Genomic DNA, 18,918 nt, shown 5'->3' on the forward strand with positions numbered 1-18,918 from the left:
TCTTATGAACAAGTGAAAATTAGATTTTTTTTTTTTTTTTTTTTTGTCCTCTATTTTCAGGGAAACTACATTAAGAATGGAGAAATAGGGATTTCTGCAGACCAAATATGCTAAAAGCTAGATGAATATTAGTTAATATCTCATAATCCTGCTACATTGCAGTTCAGTTTGGAATGTTTCTTTTGCCAACTGATGTACTGAGATTTGAAGGGGAGTATATTCACATTGCAATATAAAACTTTCCCAGAAAGATAGGCAGAGGAAGTTTTATCAGATAAAACTTGAAGTTTTGCTGAGAAGACAGCAATTTTTCTAGACAATTGCAATCTCTTAAGTAGTGTAAAGAAAACTGGCAAGATAAGGTAAAGGTGAGCACACAATAGACAAACGCAGGTTGAACTGATGAAGAAAGTAAAATGGTAAAATGCATTTGTAAATGTATAAAGCAATGACTTACTGGTCAATACACATGTACACGCGTGTTCTCTCCCTCTCCCTGGACAAAGAATAGGGTATAGGACCACAACAGAAGAAAGATAATATTTAGAAACGTTTTTCTGGTCAAAAATTTAAATTAACCCTTTTAATTTACCATCTATTTTTGTTCTTTAGAGTTCTACTTTGTTTATACTCCTTATTAGCTTGTAAATGTCTAAACTCTAATTTTAGAAGTACTGTTTTAGCAAACATTTTGTTTAGCGCTAGTCTCAGAGTATCATTAATAGCTGCTAGCATTATTGACCTAGCATCTTTAACATTCATGCACGTACACATGCACGCACACACTTATAGTAACAGTTTCATTTTGAGTATTTATTTCTAATTCATTTAAAGAATCCTTTTCCTGTCTTTTCATTATGTTTGTTACAGCTTTGTTGTGATAGAATAAAAGTGAAGTACCCTTCAAATCTTTTATCACTTGTAAGTTTTTAATCAAACCCTTGAAATTACTCTGGGAAAACTGAATAACACTCCAATGTTTATGTTTAATGCTTGACTTGCAGTAGACACATATACATATTTGCAAATTGCCAACTGCAAAAAAAATGTAATATCTGACATCAATGTAAGGTCTCTTTCCCCCCCCCCCCCAAAATGAGGCAAAACTGAAAACTGTCAGTATTAACCAAAATACTATGTACTTTATTCTTAGGTGTATGTGGCTGCTTTTGCAGTATCTGCATATGCATCCAGTTACTACAGAGCTGGAAGTAAGCCATTTAATCCTGTACTTGGAGAAACCTATGAATGTATCCGTGAAGATAAGGGCTTCCAATATTTTTCAGAGCAGGTATTGTGTTTTGTGCTACATAAACATACTGTTGTTTATTTAATAGGCTAATTAATTGTGGATGTGTGGCAGGAGTCCACTGGTGCTAGCAACAAAATGTGAAGAAGCTAAAGGTAATTTGTGCCCATAAGACTCGACACTACAGAATTACAATAGAGATGTTTTCACTCTTCCAAAATGCAGCTCACTCTGGGGTATAACATGTTAATAGCACCCAGGATTTTCTTGATCTCCCATCCAAAAACAAGTGCCTGACTGTGCAATTATCCTGTAAAATCTGGAATTACAGCTTAACATATGGTTGCAGGACATATATACAGCAAAGCAGAGAAGGTCTGAGTGTTTCTGCAAATAGTCTCCCAACAGGAGAATGATTAAAGTGTAACAAAATGCGAGGTTGGAAACCAGCTAAATGAAGCGGAATTGAATTATTAAAATTCTAGACTTAAAAAGGTGCAGGGGAGGGGGATGGAATTTGGTTACTGTGGTATTCTCTGAAGTAAAACAGGTTAAAAACAGTTCGTTTCACCTCATACAGACAGGAGGGGAAAAAACCCAATTTTTCAGTGATATGGAAGCGCTTAAAACAACCTATTAGAAAATGAACTTTGAATTAAACTTTGACGATAGAACCATAGAACCTAAAACACTAGGTCTTTAAATAAGTATTAAGTAATCTTAATATTGTCCTGGGCATTCCTGAGCTGGATAGATGAGAATGGATAGAGCAGGTATTGGATTTAAAATGGTAGTAGTATTCCTGTACTAAACTTCAGATTTATGGAGATGTAATCCAGTGACTCATATGAGTTACACTGGCGTCAAATCAGATTGGAGTAATACAGTGGTGAATTGGGCCCAGTGTTACATTTTGAAGTATTTTGAGTTAATATGAAAGGATTTATCCTTCCTTGACAGGTAGATGAAATGATTAAAACATTTAACTGCGTGTTCTAAACTAGTAAGATCCATCATATAGTTTTCTATGTTAAATAATTTAACTGTAAGTATAGTAGTAGTAGTTGTCGTCTTATTTGCAGCTATTGTTAAAACAATACAATAAAATGAACAATAAATTGTATATAACATAACATTTATATAGATTATAAATTATCATTTTTGCTAAAAGTACAGTAAAAGCTTTGTTAGCTGGCATGAGTGCCTATGCAGATATCAACTAGAAGGGCTTCCAGCAGTTCCTCTATCGACAGCATCACTAACTAATGTAAACAACAGAAATACTTGATGCGCATGCCGGATAGGCTCAGCAAAGGTTCTGGTTGCTAAAGTGAGGATTTGTATTGGGGGTTGTTGGAAATTCCAATTAATAGAGTATTCCAGTTAGTAAAATGCTGGTTAACACAGCTTTTACTGTATTCAGTAATATCCATTCAACTACCATAATGGCCATAGCAGAAGCATTCATGTTGTGGCCCTGTCAGAGTCCAATGAATCTGCTAAATATCTTGTCATCAACAATGTCAGACATGCATGATCCTGAAAAAACATCTAAGTTGCTTGCAGATGTTAAAAAAAAACACCCCTACCCCCGCACTTGAAATTCCGCCTGGTCCTGCACAGAGTCCAGCACATGCTCAGAAGAGGCAGCGGCTTAGTTGGACCTGACCTGCCCAACGGATGTATAGATCAGACACTTTAGTGGGGCTTTTTTGACGCTTTTATCTAATAACTGATTGACTCAGCCTTAGATAAAAGCACCAAAAAGCCCTGCTGAAATGCCCGATCTATACAGATGCTGTAGAGCCGAGTCAAAGTAATGCACTGCTTGTTCTGGTAAAGCACTTTTTTAAACATCTACAAACAGTCCTAGTTTATGACAAGGACACAAGAAGAAAAAGAATCCATTCTACCAGTTTATACAAAATTAAAAGTACTACTACCACTTGTTTAAAAAAGAAAACTTTAAGTGCTAATACACTTAGTTCAATAATACACTTTTACTGGCATGGGGTGAAGGAGCAATAGGTGAGTGCAGAGAAACACAAGAAATAAAAACATACAGCTTGATATAAGTGAGTTCTTCTCCATGTAGGCAGTTAAGTTCTTTGGCCAAGGACCATTGCAGTATGTGGCTGGAGTCGTGTTACATTTCACAGAAGCACATACAGTGGTGATTCAGGTGATTCTACATTCTTACTATAGTAAATCTGGAATAACTATTCAAGCTAGTGAAATCTCTTTGGATTTACAGTGGTGTCAGTGGGTACCTTTGCACATGCACTTTACTGCACCCCATAAAGTGTCACTGTCTACATGTACACCTGTATTAGTGCAGTAAATTAATTTAACTCTGCCATAGGATAGTATTGTCAGGAACAGTACTATCCTACAGCGGAGTAATTACATGCACTGAAACATGTAGACAGTGACAGGCTGGCTGAGGCACGAGGGTGCTAAAGTGCAGGGGCTGCCTAGCCCCACAATTTAGCACCCTTGTGCCCCAGCCAGCCCCTCCACTGCTCAATGCCACCACTCAAGCTGACGCCCTCTGCCAACCTGGGACTGCTCCACCCCAGCTCAAACTGCTGTAGTCCCAGGCTCACATGCAGATGCTGTGCCCAGCAGCTGGTGACTCTGGCACAAACTGCGCTGGAGTTCATCACATCGCCTTAATGGCACACCTAGATGTACCCAGGGACAGCTAAATTTAGACTATAACATTTAGTGAAAGCTGAGAAAGAAAGCATCACCTGACTATGGGTTAGAAAGTGCCAAAGGCCCCCTTATAGTTGGATTTATCACACCCAGAGGGACCTATTTGAATTTAGTTAAAGGAAAATACTGGAAGAGAAAGTATATGTTAACATCATACATGTGGCCAGTTTAATTGGCAGTGAGATTAAAAGTAGTTCGCATTTATTCCTAACTGAAAATAAAGTTGTGCTTTGTCATATCTGTTGCTTTTCTGACATTGAATATCTGTGCCTAGTACATTTTCCACTAACTTCTGCCCAGAGATGAATAGAAAACTTAACTGCAATGAGAACTGCTCCTACACTTGTGTGGGCACTCTATTTCACACAATTTCTTTAATCCCCTGCAATGTTGAATTACAGCCATCACCAAAATAGCAGAGATTGTAAAAATAAGTAAATACATTTTAAGTCATGCTGCTAGTAGAAGCAGATTCTGAGGAAGTGCCAGTGGTGGAAGGTTTAGATATAAAAATGCATAGGTCAAAATGTAGTAGCTGTTGGTCTTAAATAAGGTTATGTGGATTTTTTTTCCAAGTGGTAAGCAAAGCCAACTCCTGTTAAAGTAAATGGGATTCTTGAGTATTCAGCATCTTTGACATTTAGGTTGACACTGCCTTTATTTTGGCATTTGTTTGCTTACAGCAGAAGTGAATTTGGTTTTCAGTTTCTTTAAACGTGTGTTTGCAGCTACCAGGTAATGCATTAATGGGCCCTCCTATAGGCCAGGTGTAGTTACCACGTTAATGGCAATGTACAAAATATGCTGTTAACATTTAACCCAACCACAAATGTCACAGGCCTTTTTAAAGTATTTGCTTCAAATTTACCGCACAACCCTTTGTAAACTCGGTGCTTTATTTATTTATTTATTTATTTTACTGGCTCTTCTCTTGGGACAGAATTCTAAGAGAAAAAACTAGGCATTTAAGCTGGAAAATTTACCTATGGAAAAAAAAAGTAAGATTCATGTGACCATTAAATGTTAATTTTATCACTTTTTCTTCTTTTTGTTAGGTGAGTCATCACCCACCTATTTCTGCATGTCATGCTGAATCTGCAAATTTTGCTTTTTGGCAAGGTAAAAATCCATTTTCTGCTATAGTCCTCATAATTGCTTTATCTTTCATGTAAACGGAAACATCTAGAAGATCAAGAGGAAGAGTTTCCCAGATGTTAAATAATATTAGAACTACTTTGGCAATCTTTGTCCCTAAACTCTGGCATGCTTTCTATAATATTTGCAATTGCATATAATTCATACAATCGTTTCTTATAAAAATTCATTCATGAATGTTAAATACAAACTTATGTACTTCCTAAATGTGCTGAAATGTTTTATAATTTATATTTAAAATACGAACTGCATATCACATTATCAAAACATGGTATGTGAAAATAATAATACTAGGACTGTAAAATTGAAGGCTAGCACCTCGGTGCAGGCAGTTCTGTTTTGCGTATTTAGTGCACATTTTGAGAATTAGCTTAAGTATTTGGACAAGAAACTGGATGTAATGCCGCTTTCTTCCTCTGTTCTGAGTCTTTAGAAGTTACTACAGAATGGCTGGAGTTTTACAAACTGGGCCTTAACAGTCCCTATTTTCCTTTCAAAATTGAGTGCATTAGCTTCTTTTTACAATTACAGCTATCGTTCAGTCATGAGCTGAGTTACCTCAGGATTATTTCCTGAGCAACATATTTTGTATTGTTAGAGTATACAGGTGAAATGTAACTGTTTAAACCCTCAACTATCCAGTATTTTACAATGCATGCTCTAGGTACACTACAACTTTTAATCTCATTATAGTTGGTTGATTTGATTATCGTTATTATAGATGGAGCCATATTAAAAATAAAATGGAGTGAGCTCTAGCTAATCTGGATTTGATTGCAACATTAATATATGCTTCTGCCATGTGTGCATATATATAAAAAATAAAGTATGGCAAGAATTTGCTATTCTTGACCTGAAAGAAATACTGAATAACTGTTTAGTCACTAGATTAGACCATATTAGAAGAAGATTGGAGAAGGAAGAAGCTGCCCAATAAAAATAGAAACAGTGATTCATATGAATCACAAATACTACCTCTGTCTATAGTACCAGTTTGTGCATTAGAGAACAGAATATTCCTCCATAAAAGCTGGCCCTGTAAGTCAGAAACCAGAGTTTCTTTTTGGTACCTGAGAGGACAAATTCAGGGCACATGCAGTCCTTTTAAGAAGTGCTTAGCTGGGCTGTTGGAAGATGCTGATGACATTTTGACTTTTGCTAGGAGAGTGCAGGTGGTTAATGCTGATGCCTGTTTCCCCAGGACAATCCTAAGGATATGTATAGTCCTAAAGGACATTTGTCATTGAGGCAGTTCTTTGGATCATATGAATATCTGTCTCACTATCACATGACCTTCTTTATAGAAAAGGAATTAACTTGGGACTAGTCAAAGGACAGCTGAAAGATAGGAAAATTACCTGACTTTTGCTGAACATAGCAAGACTATAGATTGATTTTTGGAGGTCAAATTTATATTTTTATGGTGGCTGAATTGAAAGTTTTACTATTGAGAGGTCTGTGCTTCCTAGATTGTGGGTGTTGAATAACAGTTTTTATATAGTACTCCTCTCTCTCATTCTCTGCCCCATCCTGCTCTTTCTGTTCAAAATATTGTCCACCAAACAGAATCCATTTTAATTAATCATTCAGCTGAAACTGGTTGCTTATTATGTTGACAGATACTAAAGAGGAGTTGACTTTTTTTTTAGTTGCATTAGAAATGTTAGATAGAAAGCTCCAGTAGTTGTGGTTTCTGTGGTATGACTTCTTCTAATTAATTCATTTAGCACAAAAAAGGGTTTGTGATCTTGTACTAATTTTTTCTTCTTGAGAGGTTTCCAGTGTAGTGGTCTTTAAATCAGACTGTAGATCCGAAAGTTTGCCATAATTACTTGTAAGGCACCTTAACTCTTAAAGTTGGACCCTTAACGTGTCTCTGTGCTAAATCTTTGGCTAATGTTAGCCCCTTGCTGTTTATCTGATGCAGTATTTCAGTTAATATTTCTTTTTAGAGGTGGTATTTTTCCCCCTTCTGTACCCACCAGGTGAAAAGAGAAAAATAAGATTCAGAACATCGGATTTGCCTAAATACTGTCAAAATAATATTGTTTCTGAACCTTTTGTGAAATAGCAATCATGACAGAAATGCTTGTCAAGACTGCTAAAACAGTGTTCACAGTATAATCCCTGCAACCTCGAGGCTGGGGACTGGATCTTTCTTCAAACTGATGGAGGTGGGGGGGTTGTAGGTCCTTTTCTGGGCTCCTCTCTCAAGGGTTGAGGAGAGCAAACTCATTTGAATTGAGTGGGCACCGTAATGTGATTCAGTCAGTCCATTTGTTTTTATGCACCTGAAGAGGGTATCTGTGTGTCTCTAGTCTGAACCCCCTCTCATACAGTGTTCAGAGCTTCCACTCTCCGATTTTTGGGAAGAGCATAGGATTGAGATTTTTGGTGTGCTCTACGAATTGCATTAATCACCTTTTTAGGCTTGGGAAGGAATATCTTCATTATCAGATTGGCCAGGGTGGATGAGGTTTTACCTACTTTCCCCATAGCTGCTCAAGGTTTTGGTTAGGCTGATCATGAAGTTTTAGTTTGATGTTGTACCTTTTTTAGCAAGTGCCCAGTGCAGAGGTTGCATAGGGTTCAGTTCCCTGAGGCATTCAAATCAGACTTGGACTTAGGGAAAGGCATCCCCTAAGGAAGTCACAAAGTACCATTGAAGTTCCTAATACCTGGTACAGTGAGGAGACAACTCTCTTGCCCTAGCTTCTTAACCCTCAATGAAGAGTGCAGTGGTCTCCAATGAAGGGCTGGGGAGCAGTTGCCAAAGTAAGAAAGCTGTTGACAGTTGGAAATGTTTAAAGAAGGAATCTTGATCTGTCCTGGAAGAGCTATTGCTAGCTAGACAGTGCCCAGATGAGTTAACTTAATGAAGTTGTGGTGTAATTAAATCACAGTGGTTAAATTTTGTCTACATTTAATGTCTGGGATACATGCATGTTGAACTTCAAGATGCTTTTATTAACGTGGCATATCTTTTCAAAGGTCTGCTACCATACACTGGGATTCCTTAGCCTTCCTTTTCTTTGATAGGAGTGGAGAAGATTGCATTAGCCTTGGAATAGTTAAACTGTTCTAACTGTGAAACCACGTATAGTGCTGGTTTTTTTCAGAAGCATGAAGGGGAGTTATACTTCCCATCGGAGTGGAACGCTTATCTCCCATTTGTACCTTTGCAGTCGTCTCCCTCTGGCTTTTACTTTGAACTTTTATACCACTTTCACATGGTAGTCTTTCTGAAATGCCAGTTTTGTTCTTAGAGATGGTCTCATTCCTTCTCATCAGGTAATGATGTTGTATGTCACCTTGGAACCATTCATTCAAATTCTATTAATTTAAACAAAATACAAGAAATTGCTTAACTTTTTCCTCTGGCTTTTGCCAGAGAGAGGATAACCTTTTGATGTGAAGCTATATACATGATTAGATGTTAATGCCTGGACTTCACACACGAAAGTGTTCACTATGTTACATGAAACTTTAAAAATGGCTCAGAAATTCTTTCAACCCACAATTTGTTGTTACATATGTGTCCTGTTTTTTTCTGTTTCAGATATGCGTTGGAAAAACAAATTCTGGGGAAAGTCCATGGAAATTGTTCCAATTGGTACAACACATGCAACTCTGCCAGCGTAAGTGCTGTGATAGTATGTTACTGCTTAAAACCAAAGTTGGTCTGCATTTGCAAGATAAGAACATAATTCCAGTATAGCATTATTTTTCCAGAAGTGTTTTTACTTCTGGCCTTATCAAAAATCCCTTAAGAGCTCTCTTGTCAATACCTGTTAACATTTTATCATTTAAATTGTCTTACAAATAAATAAATGATTTTTTTAGTCATTGAGGAAAGTCTGCAGGCTTAATACTACTATACAGTATGCAGAAGACCTAGTCTCTTATTTGACTCCATTAGTCAGCCTTTACAATGATATGGCTCTTTGGGGCAAGTACAGTCTTTCTGTTATGGGTTTGCACAAATGTCTAAACTGGGGTCCTAGTGTGTGTGTGTTCGAGGGCCATTACTGTAATTTGAATGATCAGCCGCAAGAACAGATTCTCGTATTCAGTATTGAAGGAACTCGGCTGGTAACAAAATGAACTGCCTCAATCAGCTTGTGCTTCATAAGAGAAATACGGACTATCCCTGTACTGACCTGTCGCACATCCCTCTCGCTATAGCAGAAGATTAAAACCACAGCAGAATCTGGCTCATTTCAGGTTTCTGTTGGAGAGCGCATCTCTGAAGTTTGAGCCCTGTTCTAATTAAATCCACTATTTCCTCAATCAGGCCTACAAATGTAATTTGCCACTTAAACTCTAATGGGTGAAACATTGCTATTTCGATGTATATATGCAAAATATTTGTTCATGTGCAGATACTGTATCAAGTTTTTAGAGGGGCTGGAGTGCTGGTGTAGAAATAATGAGAACATGGCTTACAGTGAGAAGATGACTGAGACTCTCTCTGAGTGCTTGCAGACATTAAAAAAAAAAACAACAAAAAAACAAAACCATAAAACCCACGCTTTACTTTAAACTCTGTACGCTCCCACGCTGAACCCAGCATATGCCCAAAAGATATAGCACATTAGTTGGACCCAGCTTGCCCAATGTCTGTACAGATCAGGTGCTTAGTGAGGATTTTATGGTACTTTTATCTGTTGAAGTAACATACTGCTGCTTCCGGTAAAGCACATTTTTGGGGGTTTTTTAACGTCTGCAAGCAGACTCTGTGGTCATCTGTAGAAAGGTGGGTAGTAGGGGTGTGCGAAACAGGCCGTATTCCATTCAGATTCAGCCCGAATTGAGAGCGATTCAGATCACTGTCCCGATTTTTGATTTGGCCGAATCCGAATCTAAAGATTTGATGCTGATTCAAAGAATCAGTGATTCAGCCATAGATGCAGCTTTAAATGTTTGTTCTACGTACCTTGAGGTACCAGGAGCAGCTCATGAATGCTGCCATGCTGGGGCTGATGGAGCAACCCACAGGAGGTTTGTGGGGGGTGGGCCCCCCGCATGCTTGGTGGCAAACCCGAAAGTGGACTGGAAGCACTTCCGGTCCACTTCCGGGTCCACCGCTGAGTGCACAGGGGGGCCCCCACCATGATCCCCGCCCCAGCCCGGCGATCAACTGCGGTGGGGTGCTAGGTGTCCCCCAGACCCAGGAGGGCACCAGTCACTGAGCTGGGGGCGCGTGGGGGCCCCCCAGCACACTCTGCGGCAGACCTGGAAGTGGACCGGAAGTGCTTCTGGTCTGCTTCTGGGTCTGCTACTGAGCATGCTGGGACCCCCCCCCCCCCATGGGATGCTCCATCTGCCCCAGCATCTCAGCATTCATGAGCCACCTGGTACCTTGAGGTATGTAGAAAAAACATTTAATCTTACCAAGTCTCTCTGAATTGATTCAGAGGGTTCCAATGCAATTCGGAGAAATTAAAGGGTCTCCTGATTCGATTCGGGTTCAGAGATTCAGCCACTGAATTGGGCCAAATCTCTACCAAATCAAATCAGCAACCAAAGTTTCACACAGGCCTAGTGGATAGCCATGTTAGTCTGAAGACAGGCAGAAAGTAGAGCAGGGTGGTATCTTAGAGACTAACTGGTTCAGAGAGGCACAAACTTTTGTAGTCAACAGACTCCCTCATCAGAGGCTGTTTTATCTGTTCCCATTTAAACTTGCCCCTGCAGTATAAAGTCCTTAAAGTAAGGAGTCAGTTTTTAATGCACATTGAAGTATGCCTGTATATGTGAATAAAATGCAATCCAAAAATTCCAGCTCTGAAATCACTCTTTGTTCCTTGTTATTTTAATTCATGGGAAGAATGAAGAGATATAACATACAGCTTGCCTGGTTTTGTTTGCTCGTGTCAAACAGGAACAATGAGGTGCTCTATGGGAGTTGGTCTTTCTCTATTTCTTTTTATGCTGTGTAGGATATTGCTGTCACCATAAGTCCACTGTATCCTTTTCTGCTGAGGAAGGAGCTATGCCTGTCAATATCCAAAAACTACTGACTCAACAAAGCATAGGAATCAGACCTACAAAAATCAATCTTAAATCCAGGGCAGAGGGTGTGGGAGATATTCAAAGGTGAGAAAGATACTAGGTGAGCAGTGGAGAAGACTAAAGTGAAAAGGAAGGAACAGGTTGGCTTCCTTCTCCCTACCACGGTCTCCCTGATGAGTGTCACCACTTCCCTCAATTTCTTTAGAAGCAGCATAGTCACTCTTGTATTGGAAATGTAGTGGAACACTTTAGAAAAGTGGGCAGATCCACCTGTGAGATTCTTAATAGGAAAAATATTGCTAGGAGGTAGACTCCTGCCCTTTCTCCATCATCATGACAATGCCTCTTTCACCATTCCTCTATATATCATCTCCATGTATTATCTTTTTCTTTCCTTTGTTTTCTATTCTAATTGTCATTTGCAAGGCAATGTGTAAGGACTAAAAGGTATTCACATATCACCATAAGTGTTTGTGATGTGTTCATCTTGTCACTGGGCACATCATTCATAGGTTGGGGTCTAGATTACACTGGAGGATGGTCTTTGGGCCATGTATGGTCTGAAGGTGATGGTTTATATCCTTACAACAAGCTTTTTATGAAGGGCTGGCTGTAAGAGCACTATAACGGTGGATGTTTAATAGAACAGAAGGGAAAAATTAACATAAGTTTTAAAATGTAATATTCATTCTTATTGAGGAAGCTGTGTGAAATGAAAGAATAATAAAATATTCATCTACTCTCCTGTATTGTCTTCATTGTCCATTTTTTTAAGAATAATTAAAAGGTAAATGTATGTGATATGTATTTTTATTTTTAATCTATTTTCCTTGCACTTTTGCTTAAGTGTGCAATTGCCTCTTTAGTAGCCAGTTGATAGGCCAATCTTCTTTATACTGTAACCTGGAGCACATGCACATTTTTTTTTGCTTAAAAGGTTTGGTTTTTCAAAGCTCACTGAAATCAGATAGAAAGATGCCATGAACTTCAATGGGTTCTACATCCAAGCCTCTCCATGTTATGAATTGTGAACACTTTGCATTTTGTGAAACAGATATTTTTAGCACCTTTTCCCTCAATTAATTATAGTGTATCACAATTACTACTTCTGTAAACTTCAACTACTTAGGATGAGCTGAGAAAATTAACTGAATCTAATGCTCCATTTGCACCAGAAGTGCAAAGTGTTTTGTAGGATACAGAAGTTGTAAGATACAGGTCTAGGGAGAGGGAGGCAAAGGGGAGAAAAATTCATCCAGAAAGTTCTGTTTTTAAATTTTTATTCAACAGGTTCCTCAATCCATCATTTGTGCTGAATTAGTTGGTATATTTTTTTTAAAATAATTTGCATCCAATTTGCCTCTCTTTTTCCAAGTTTTAGAGATCATTTTGTGTGGAACAAGGTGACATCCTGCATCCATAACATCTTGAGTGGGCAAAGATGGATTGAACACTATGGAGAGATCATCATCAAAAATCTGAATGATGACACTTGTCATTGCAAACTGACTTTCATGAAGGTACCTTTTAACTGCAGCAATGTTAATACCCTTTCTATTGAACCCTGTTGTGAATATGATACTATATAATAAAGTCAAGTTCAGCTGAGTGTTTGTGCCCTTTTAGACTGCTGAAGAATTGCATTTTCCTTTTCTTTTACTGTAATTTCTATTGCTGCTTTGGATATTGGTGACCATTAAGTGGAAAAAATACAAGAGTTGTGTTCCATTTGGGAAAGCAGGAAATAAAAGCTGCAGCTTTTTTAAGGAGACTCCTTCAGAGAAACAGAAAAGAATGCAGCGATTGGGGAAAGGATGTCAACATGGGAACCATGTGGCTGTTTACACAGCAAAAATTGATTCAAGTGGCCTCTAGCACTGGCTCACTCTGTGCCCCCAGCTAAACCACTATAATCTTCTCAAGTTGCCCTCTGTTAACAGCTGTAGTGCTGGTCCTTGCAATCAGGATGCTTAACCAGACTGAAGTGAGCAATTAGCATTCTCCTGTCTTATGTATATGCAGCATAGCTTAGTTGAGCTTTTGGGCTTGCATGTCAGTAGAAGACATCAGGCATAAAGGCATCAGGCATATGTGCATGGCAGGAGGTACAATTGTGGGTTCAAGTATCTGATCCCATTATGCCATATTGCCAGATCAGAGGGAGTCTGGGATCAGGATCCTGGGCTCCCCGTGCACCAGCAGTCTTCACTCCCATGGCTGGGAGACCTGTCAGTTGATTGGCGCTCTCTGCCATGGGGCATACCATGCACACCTGCAGCTGAAAGCTCCAACCAACTGGCAGAACTCCCAGACATGGGAGCATCATGTACTCCTGTAGCTGGGAGCTCCATTACGTGATTGGGGCTACCAGGTAGGAGAGAACAATGAGCTCCCAGCTTTGTGTAATAACTTTATTGCTTATTCCTGGTTTTTATCATGTCATTTATTGATTGAATGTGTAGTCCAGTCACTACTTGAGATGTGATTAACCAGTTACTCATTACACTTAAGATATGATTATCAGGGGTCTAAGTAAATCAGTGTGCCATAAATCCTACATATAGCTTTTCTTAAGTAAAACACCCTACAAGAAGTGGCATTTGTTCCTACAGTAAGACACAATATCAGCTGCAAAATGATTGATACGTATGTCTTGTCAGTGATGTTTCTGTTAACTTTAATTCTAGGCAAAATATTGGAGTCCTAACGTGCATGAGATTGAAGGCAGTGTTATAAATAAAAGTGGGAAAGTAGTGCACCGCTTCTTTGGAAAATGGCATGAGAGTTTATACTATGGGACCTCATCTTCTCCAAGTTGCATATGGAGAGCAAGTTAGTGAACAAAAAAAATTGCTGCTTGCAGAATTGTAAATGTGTTTAAGAACGAAGTTACCATGTATTCATGTGTCTCATCTGTTCTTTCATTAAAAGTATATGTTAGGTTGTATGCAAATCTGCTGTTCTGTAAAGAGTAACATTTAGAGAGGCTGATTTGTGATCAACTAAGTGATATTATATAGGTTGAAGAAATGAATTGCATGGTTTTGACCTCTTCTCCCCCCTCCCCCCACCCAGCACCACCACCATTGTGTGTCTCAGTTGTGCATTTGGGCATGAGCAATTACAAAAAAATACAATGGGTCCCTTTTACTTTCTAAAGAGGTTTTCACAGGCACGTTTCCTTAAACCATAGCAATAGCACACCAAGCTCAGGTCTACAACCTGATCAGAATCAGACACATTTCCTTCCCCCAAGTAAGATGATTTGTACTCCATGCTACTAGAGCAGGGAGAAAGCTGTGATGTCATGCCCTGTCTTCAGTTTCGTTTTAGGTTTGGGGCCCTTTGAACCTCTTTGATTGGTGTGAACTTTAGCATTTACATGGCAAAAGAGCGGAGCTTCATAATGTATTATGTTTTTTTGCGGCAATATTTCAAATGAGTCCCATTCCCAAGGCAATAGTGCATTCAGGAATAAGCAGTTGACAGAGAGATGATTTGTAATTTAAGTTGTTTTTTTTAAAAAAAACAATGAAGATTGGGCATTCTAATATAAATACATCTCCTTTCTTTTTTAGATCCAATGCCTAAGGATTATGAGCAGTGGTATGGATTTACACAGTTTGCATTAGAATTAAATGAATTGGACCCACAAACAAGACCATTACTGCCAGCCACTGACACACGCTTTAGGCCAGACCAAAGGTAATTGTTTTTCCTATAAAATCTTGTCATATAGTCCCTGTGTAGTAACTTAATTCCTTACTCAAGATGTCTTGCATTGTTTTTTTTTTTGCTCAAACTCCCATGACTGCTATCATGACAGCATGTTCATTACTGGTGGTAATGACAGAAGCTTTAATGTTGATCTGGTGCAAATATTTTAATTGTTTGCTCAGAGCAGATCTAGTCATCACAGACCAAGACTTTCAAAAGTGGTTTTGGTACCTTGCTTTTAGAGCCTTTTTACAAGGTCTGGGTTTTCAGAGGATGAGTGCACAGCATTCTCTGAAAATTGCCCCCCACCCCGCAGGTGTATCTCCCTTTGGGCACTTAACAGTTGAAGCCTCAAAAATACTTTTGAAATCTTGTTTTAAATGCTGGGAGCCAAATCATTTGTCTTGAGTGAAATTTCTACTGTAGCTACTGCTGGTGCAATTTTATAAGGAAAAATATGGACAAGCCTTTGTTATATTTTTCTTTTTTATATGGCATAATGAAATGTCATTTTCTGCAGATATTCATTCTTTGCTGTACCTGAACTACAAATTACTTTGGTGTTAAAGCTAAAATTCTAGGCCTCTGGAGTCAAACTGAGAGCATTAAAAAGATAAGGCGCAGAAGCACTGATGATTTTTGTTTTTATGTCTTTGCTGCACCATAGACTTTTAGAGGAAGGGAATACTGAAGGAGCTGAAATGCAAAAGCAGAGGATTGAGCAACTACAGAGGGAACGGCGAAAAGTTCTAGAAGAAAACAATTTGGAGCATCATCCTAGGTTTTTCAGGTACTGTGACATGATGGCAGATACTGCAATTTAGTAAAGCTGTTTTTTGTTTTGTGTTTTTGGTTTTGTTTTGCTTTGTCACAGCACTTGCTTTGTACTACTTAAGAACAGGCTGTCAAGATTTCCAAAGTTTTTGTTACTTAACCATTACGCATTAGCTCGTAACTTAAGAGGTGTAGCCAAAGATCAAATCTTGTCCTTTTATAACTCTTATAACCTTTTTGTCTTGTTGCTATTTTTTATCTGAAAACACATTACAGTTTGTAAGTTTTGACTTCTTCTCAGCCCTTCATGTAAGTTGAAATGGGAAGGGTGACATTTCTGGCTCCTCTGTGCAAGCCCTCCATGCACAGAAGTTGCATGGAATATTGTGGGAATTCCACAGTGCAGCAAATTTTATAGGAAGGGCTCTTCTGTTTCCTGGACTATCAGTCTCATGCTTTAGATGACCAGTAAAGTCACTTGAATCATTTGAACATGTTTTGCCTAACTAAGGGCAAGAGAAATAAAATTGGAGGACACTGTTACTCCTGCACTTGCAACATTAAATGTTTAACCCGAGGGTTCAGCATACAAAGATTAAAAGGATAGGTTGGCAGATGAAGGCAGTGCCCTTCCCAGAATTCTTAGTCCAAGACCTTTTAGGTAGGATAAATTTAACAATCATGTATGTATGAAAAAAGTTCTAAGAATTTGTGAGACCAGAGAACAATTCAGGAAATTATTTTCATCTTTGACAGGAAATCCATAGATGACTCCTGGGTGAGTAATGGAACATACCTGGACCTTAGAAAAGACCCTGGCTTTTCCAGACTGGACAGTCCTGTTCTTTGGTGAAAGAAGACCCAAGAGGATATGTGGCTGGATTGTTCTGATTAATTTATAAAGCAGTACACATGTGTGCATGCACACACACAAGTACACATACACACATGTATATATAAAATATATCTTCTAGAATTGTGCTTAAGTTAGAATCTGACACTTTCTTCATTTGATTGCTCTACTATTTGATAGTTATCATGATTGAATGTATAAAATCCCAAATTTCCTTTTTATAAGCTATTTAATAAAAACTATCAAATGGAAATGGCCAGAGGGAAAAGAGGAGCTTTAACACTACTTTTCCAATGAGTAATAATGCAAGTTCAAATTTAATGTATGCCTTATTGAATTGTGCTGAAGAAAATATTAGCATCTCCTAGCTGAACTAAGAGACGTGAACAGGAACCGTGGTTACTCAAACTGTAGGATGGCACCATGGTTTGCATGAGTAGACCAGTGGTCTCTCAGGCAGTGTTCACTTCCTTGAAACAAAGAACATCAGCTGGTGCTGACTCTGTGGTAACCCATTTTCCTCTAGAGAAGGTTCAGTAAACTGATTTTTTTTTTTTTCTGGTTGTTACTGGCTCATTGAAAGAGTTAGTGCTGAGTAAAATCAGTATTGTATTGGTCGTTCTGCTGCCTTACATACAGAATTGTACCCTGCTACATATAGTGCTATATGTTCAGGAATCACTGCACCTTCCCACTAGGTATCTTCAAATTTATAGCCTCTAAAAAGGCAAAATTCCTTTCATGGTTAATGCTTCAGCACTGATCAGATGATAGAAGATGTTCTCTTTTCCAGTAAATAAAAATTACATAGAGCACAAAAGCTTATGCTTCCATAGCCTGACTTATTTCTACTAACTAAAAAAAATTGCAACAGGAAGACTTTTTAAAAACTTAGCTAAATAACCAATTGTTTTAAGGTAAAAGATGTTTTCTTAAATATTATTTTTGATATTTTCTACCTCTTATTATAAGCAGCATATTTAAAATCTTGTATAAAAAGTACCATATGCCTTATAGTGAAATGTATGGAATCTTTGCTCTTCCTTTACCTGTTTGTTGTGTTCAGATAAATATTTAAGTGTCTTGCACTAAATTGTTTGGATCTCTTTCCTGTCCCCTCCATTTATATGGATAGTATTTTTTCATGAGTATAAACTATATGTCCAGCAAATTGTAGTAGGAAAAAGATGCAAAGAAAATTGCATTTTTACATAGAGATGGAGGGTGTTGGTGTTGTTCCTCTCCCCTCCCCTCCACCCCCAGCCTGAAGTCGCAGGAATACAATGACAATCTCTGGCACAGTTTACATTCCTGCCCAAACTAGAACACAAGCTCAGCCCATAATCTTACCGATCTAGTGTATGCAAATCCTGTGGGAGATGGATAGTAGTAATGAAGTGTTTGCACTCTTAAGGTTCAACTTTATTTTTTGCATTTAAGCTACTAAGGGATGGTTTAAGGTTAATAGCATGTATTAAAGCCCAAGGGACTTTGCCAATGCTGCCATGTATAGCCAACTTATTATTGGAAGTAATAAGCAGAAGATGTAAGAGCTAAGGAAACTTCAGAGGGATCAACAGCTCTGAAAAGCTTCCAATCTACTGTAGATCCTCGCAGTTTTGAAAGAAAAATTTTTCCTGCAAACACTTGGATGAGTGTATTGTATGATGTATGACATTAAACAGATACCATAAAAATTTCCAGTTTAAAACAGTTCTGTGATTTCAGTTCAGATTTATTATTTAATTTTGCCTGCTAGCATCTTTGATGCTTCACTTCATCAATTTGGAGCCCAGCTGCTATATTAGCAGTTTCAGTCCCTTTGCAGTGTAGATCTTTTTCACTCATAGTTGCAGCATATTCCCTAAGCATAGTTCTTTTTATTTAATGTATCCTTTAAATATATAGAACACAGTACCTGTTTAAAGAGCCAGATTAAAATAGTGTGTTCAGCTTAATGCAAAAGATGGAAAAAAGCTGGGTTTTATAACTCAAAGGGAAAACTGATCCACTGGGCACAGTTAAACTTTGAGAGAAAACAAAGGAATCTGGACTGTCAGATCCCCTGTTGTTTTATTCTTGCATTATCAAACTCTGGCTCAGGAATTATTTGGTGTTTCTAGTATCTCTACAACTTCCAGTTACCACTCACCCCAACCACGGTCTCTGGGCCTTTTTTCCCCCTTAAAAAATTTAGAAAGGAAGAAAATTCTCAAGTAAAGTATATGAAGGAAACTAAAATAGTAGCTTTTTCCTTGTTACAATTGTTAGATGTTACCATTGCTGTCTGCTGTGACCATTATTGTTATACCATCTGCATACTATGTAAATTTTTTCAAACCTATAGTAATGCATAATTCAGTATTTCCCCCATCAGCCTTGGGAGCAGGTGCAGGGACAGGAAACCTGCCTGCTGAAACTGACTCCCCCCACACCC

At 38.3% G+C, this 18,918-nt stretch overlaps 1 protein-coding gene across 9 annotated transcripts in view; it reads left to right on the plus strand.

Annotated features, from left to right (window-relative positions):
• Window positions 1-17,795, plus strand: part of OSBPL3 (oxysterol binding protein like 3) — a 153,240-nt gene extending 135,445 nt beyond the window's left edge. For 8 of the 9 annotated variants that reach the window (XM_025208102.1, XM_025208103.1, XM_025208101.1 and 5 more), the window contains 8 exons: window positions 1,154-1,291; window positions 5,023-5,086; window positions 8,682-8,760; window positions 12,513-12,657; window positions 13,825-13,969; window positions 14,716-14,842; window positions 15,522-15,644; window positions 16,385-17,795. In XM_025208102.1, the coding sequence (XP_025063887.1) occupies window positions 1,154-1,291; window positions 5,023-5,086; window positions 8,682-8,760; window positions 12,513-12,657; window positions 13,825-13,969; window positions 14,716-14,842; window positions 15,522-15,644; window positions 16,385-16,481 (918 nt within the window). In that variant the 3' untranslated portion in view covers window positions 16,482-17,795. The remainder of the gene's footprint in view (window positions 1-1,153; window positions 1,292-5,022; window positions 5,087-8,681; window positions 8,761-12,512; window positions 12,658-13,824; window positions 13,970-14,715; window positions 14,843-15,521; window positions 15,645-16,384) is intronic. The other variant, XM_025208107.1, reaches the window with a different exon arrangement.
• The last annotated feature ends 1,123 nt before the right edge of the window (window positions 17,796-18,918 follow it).

The sequence above is a fragment of the Alligator sinensis genome, unplaced genomic scaffold (genome assembly GCF_000455745.1).
Source record: "Alligator sinensis unplaced genomic scaffold, ASM45574v1 scaffold978_1, whole genome shotgun sequence".
NCBI classification, from domain to species: domain Eukaryota; kingdom Metazoa; phylum Chordata; order Crocodylia; family Alligatoridae; genus Alligator; species Alligator sinensis.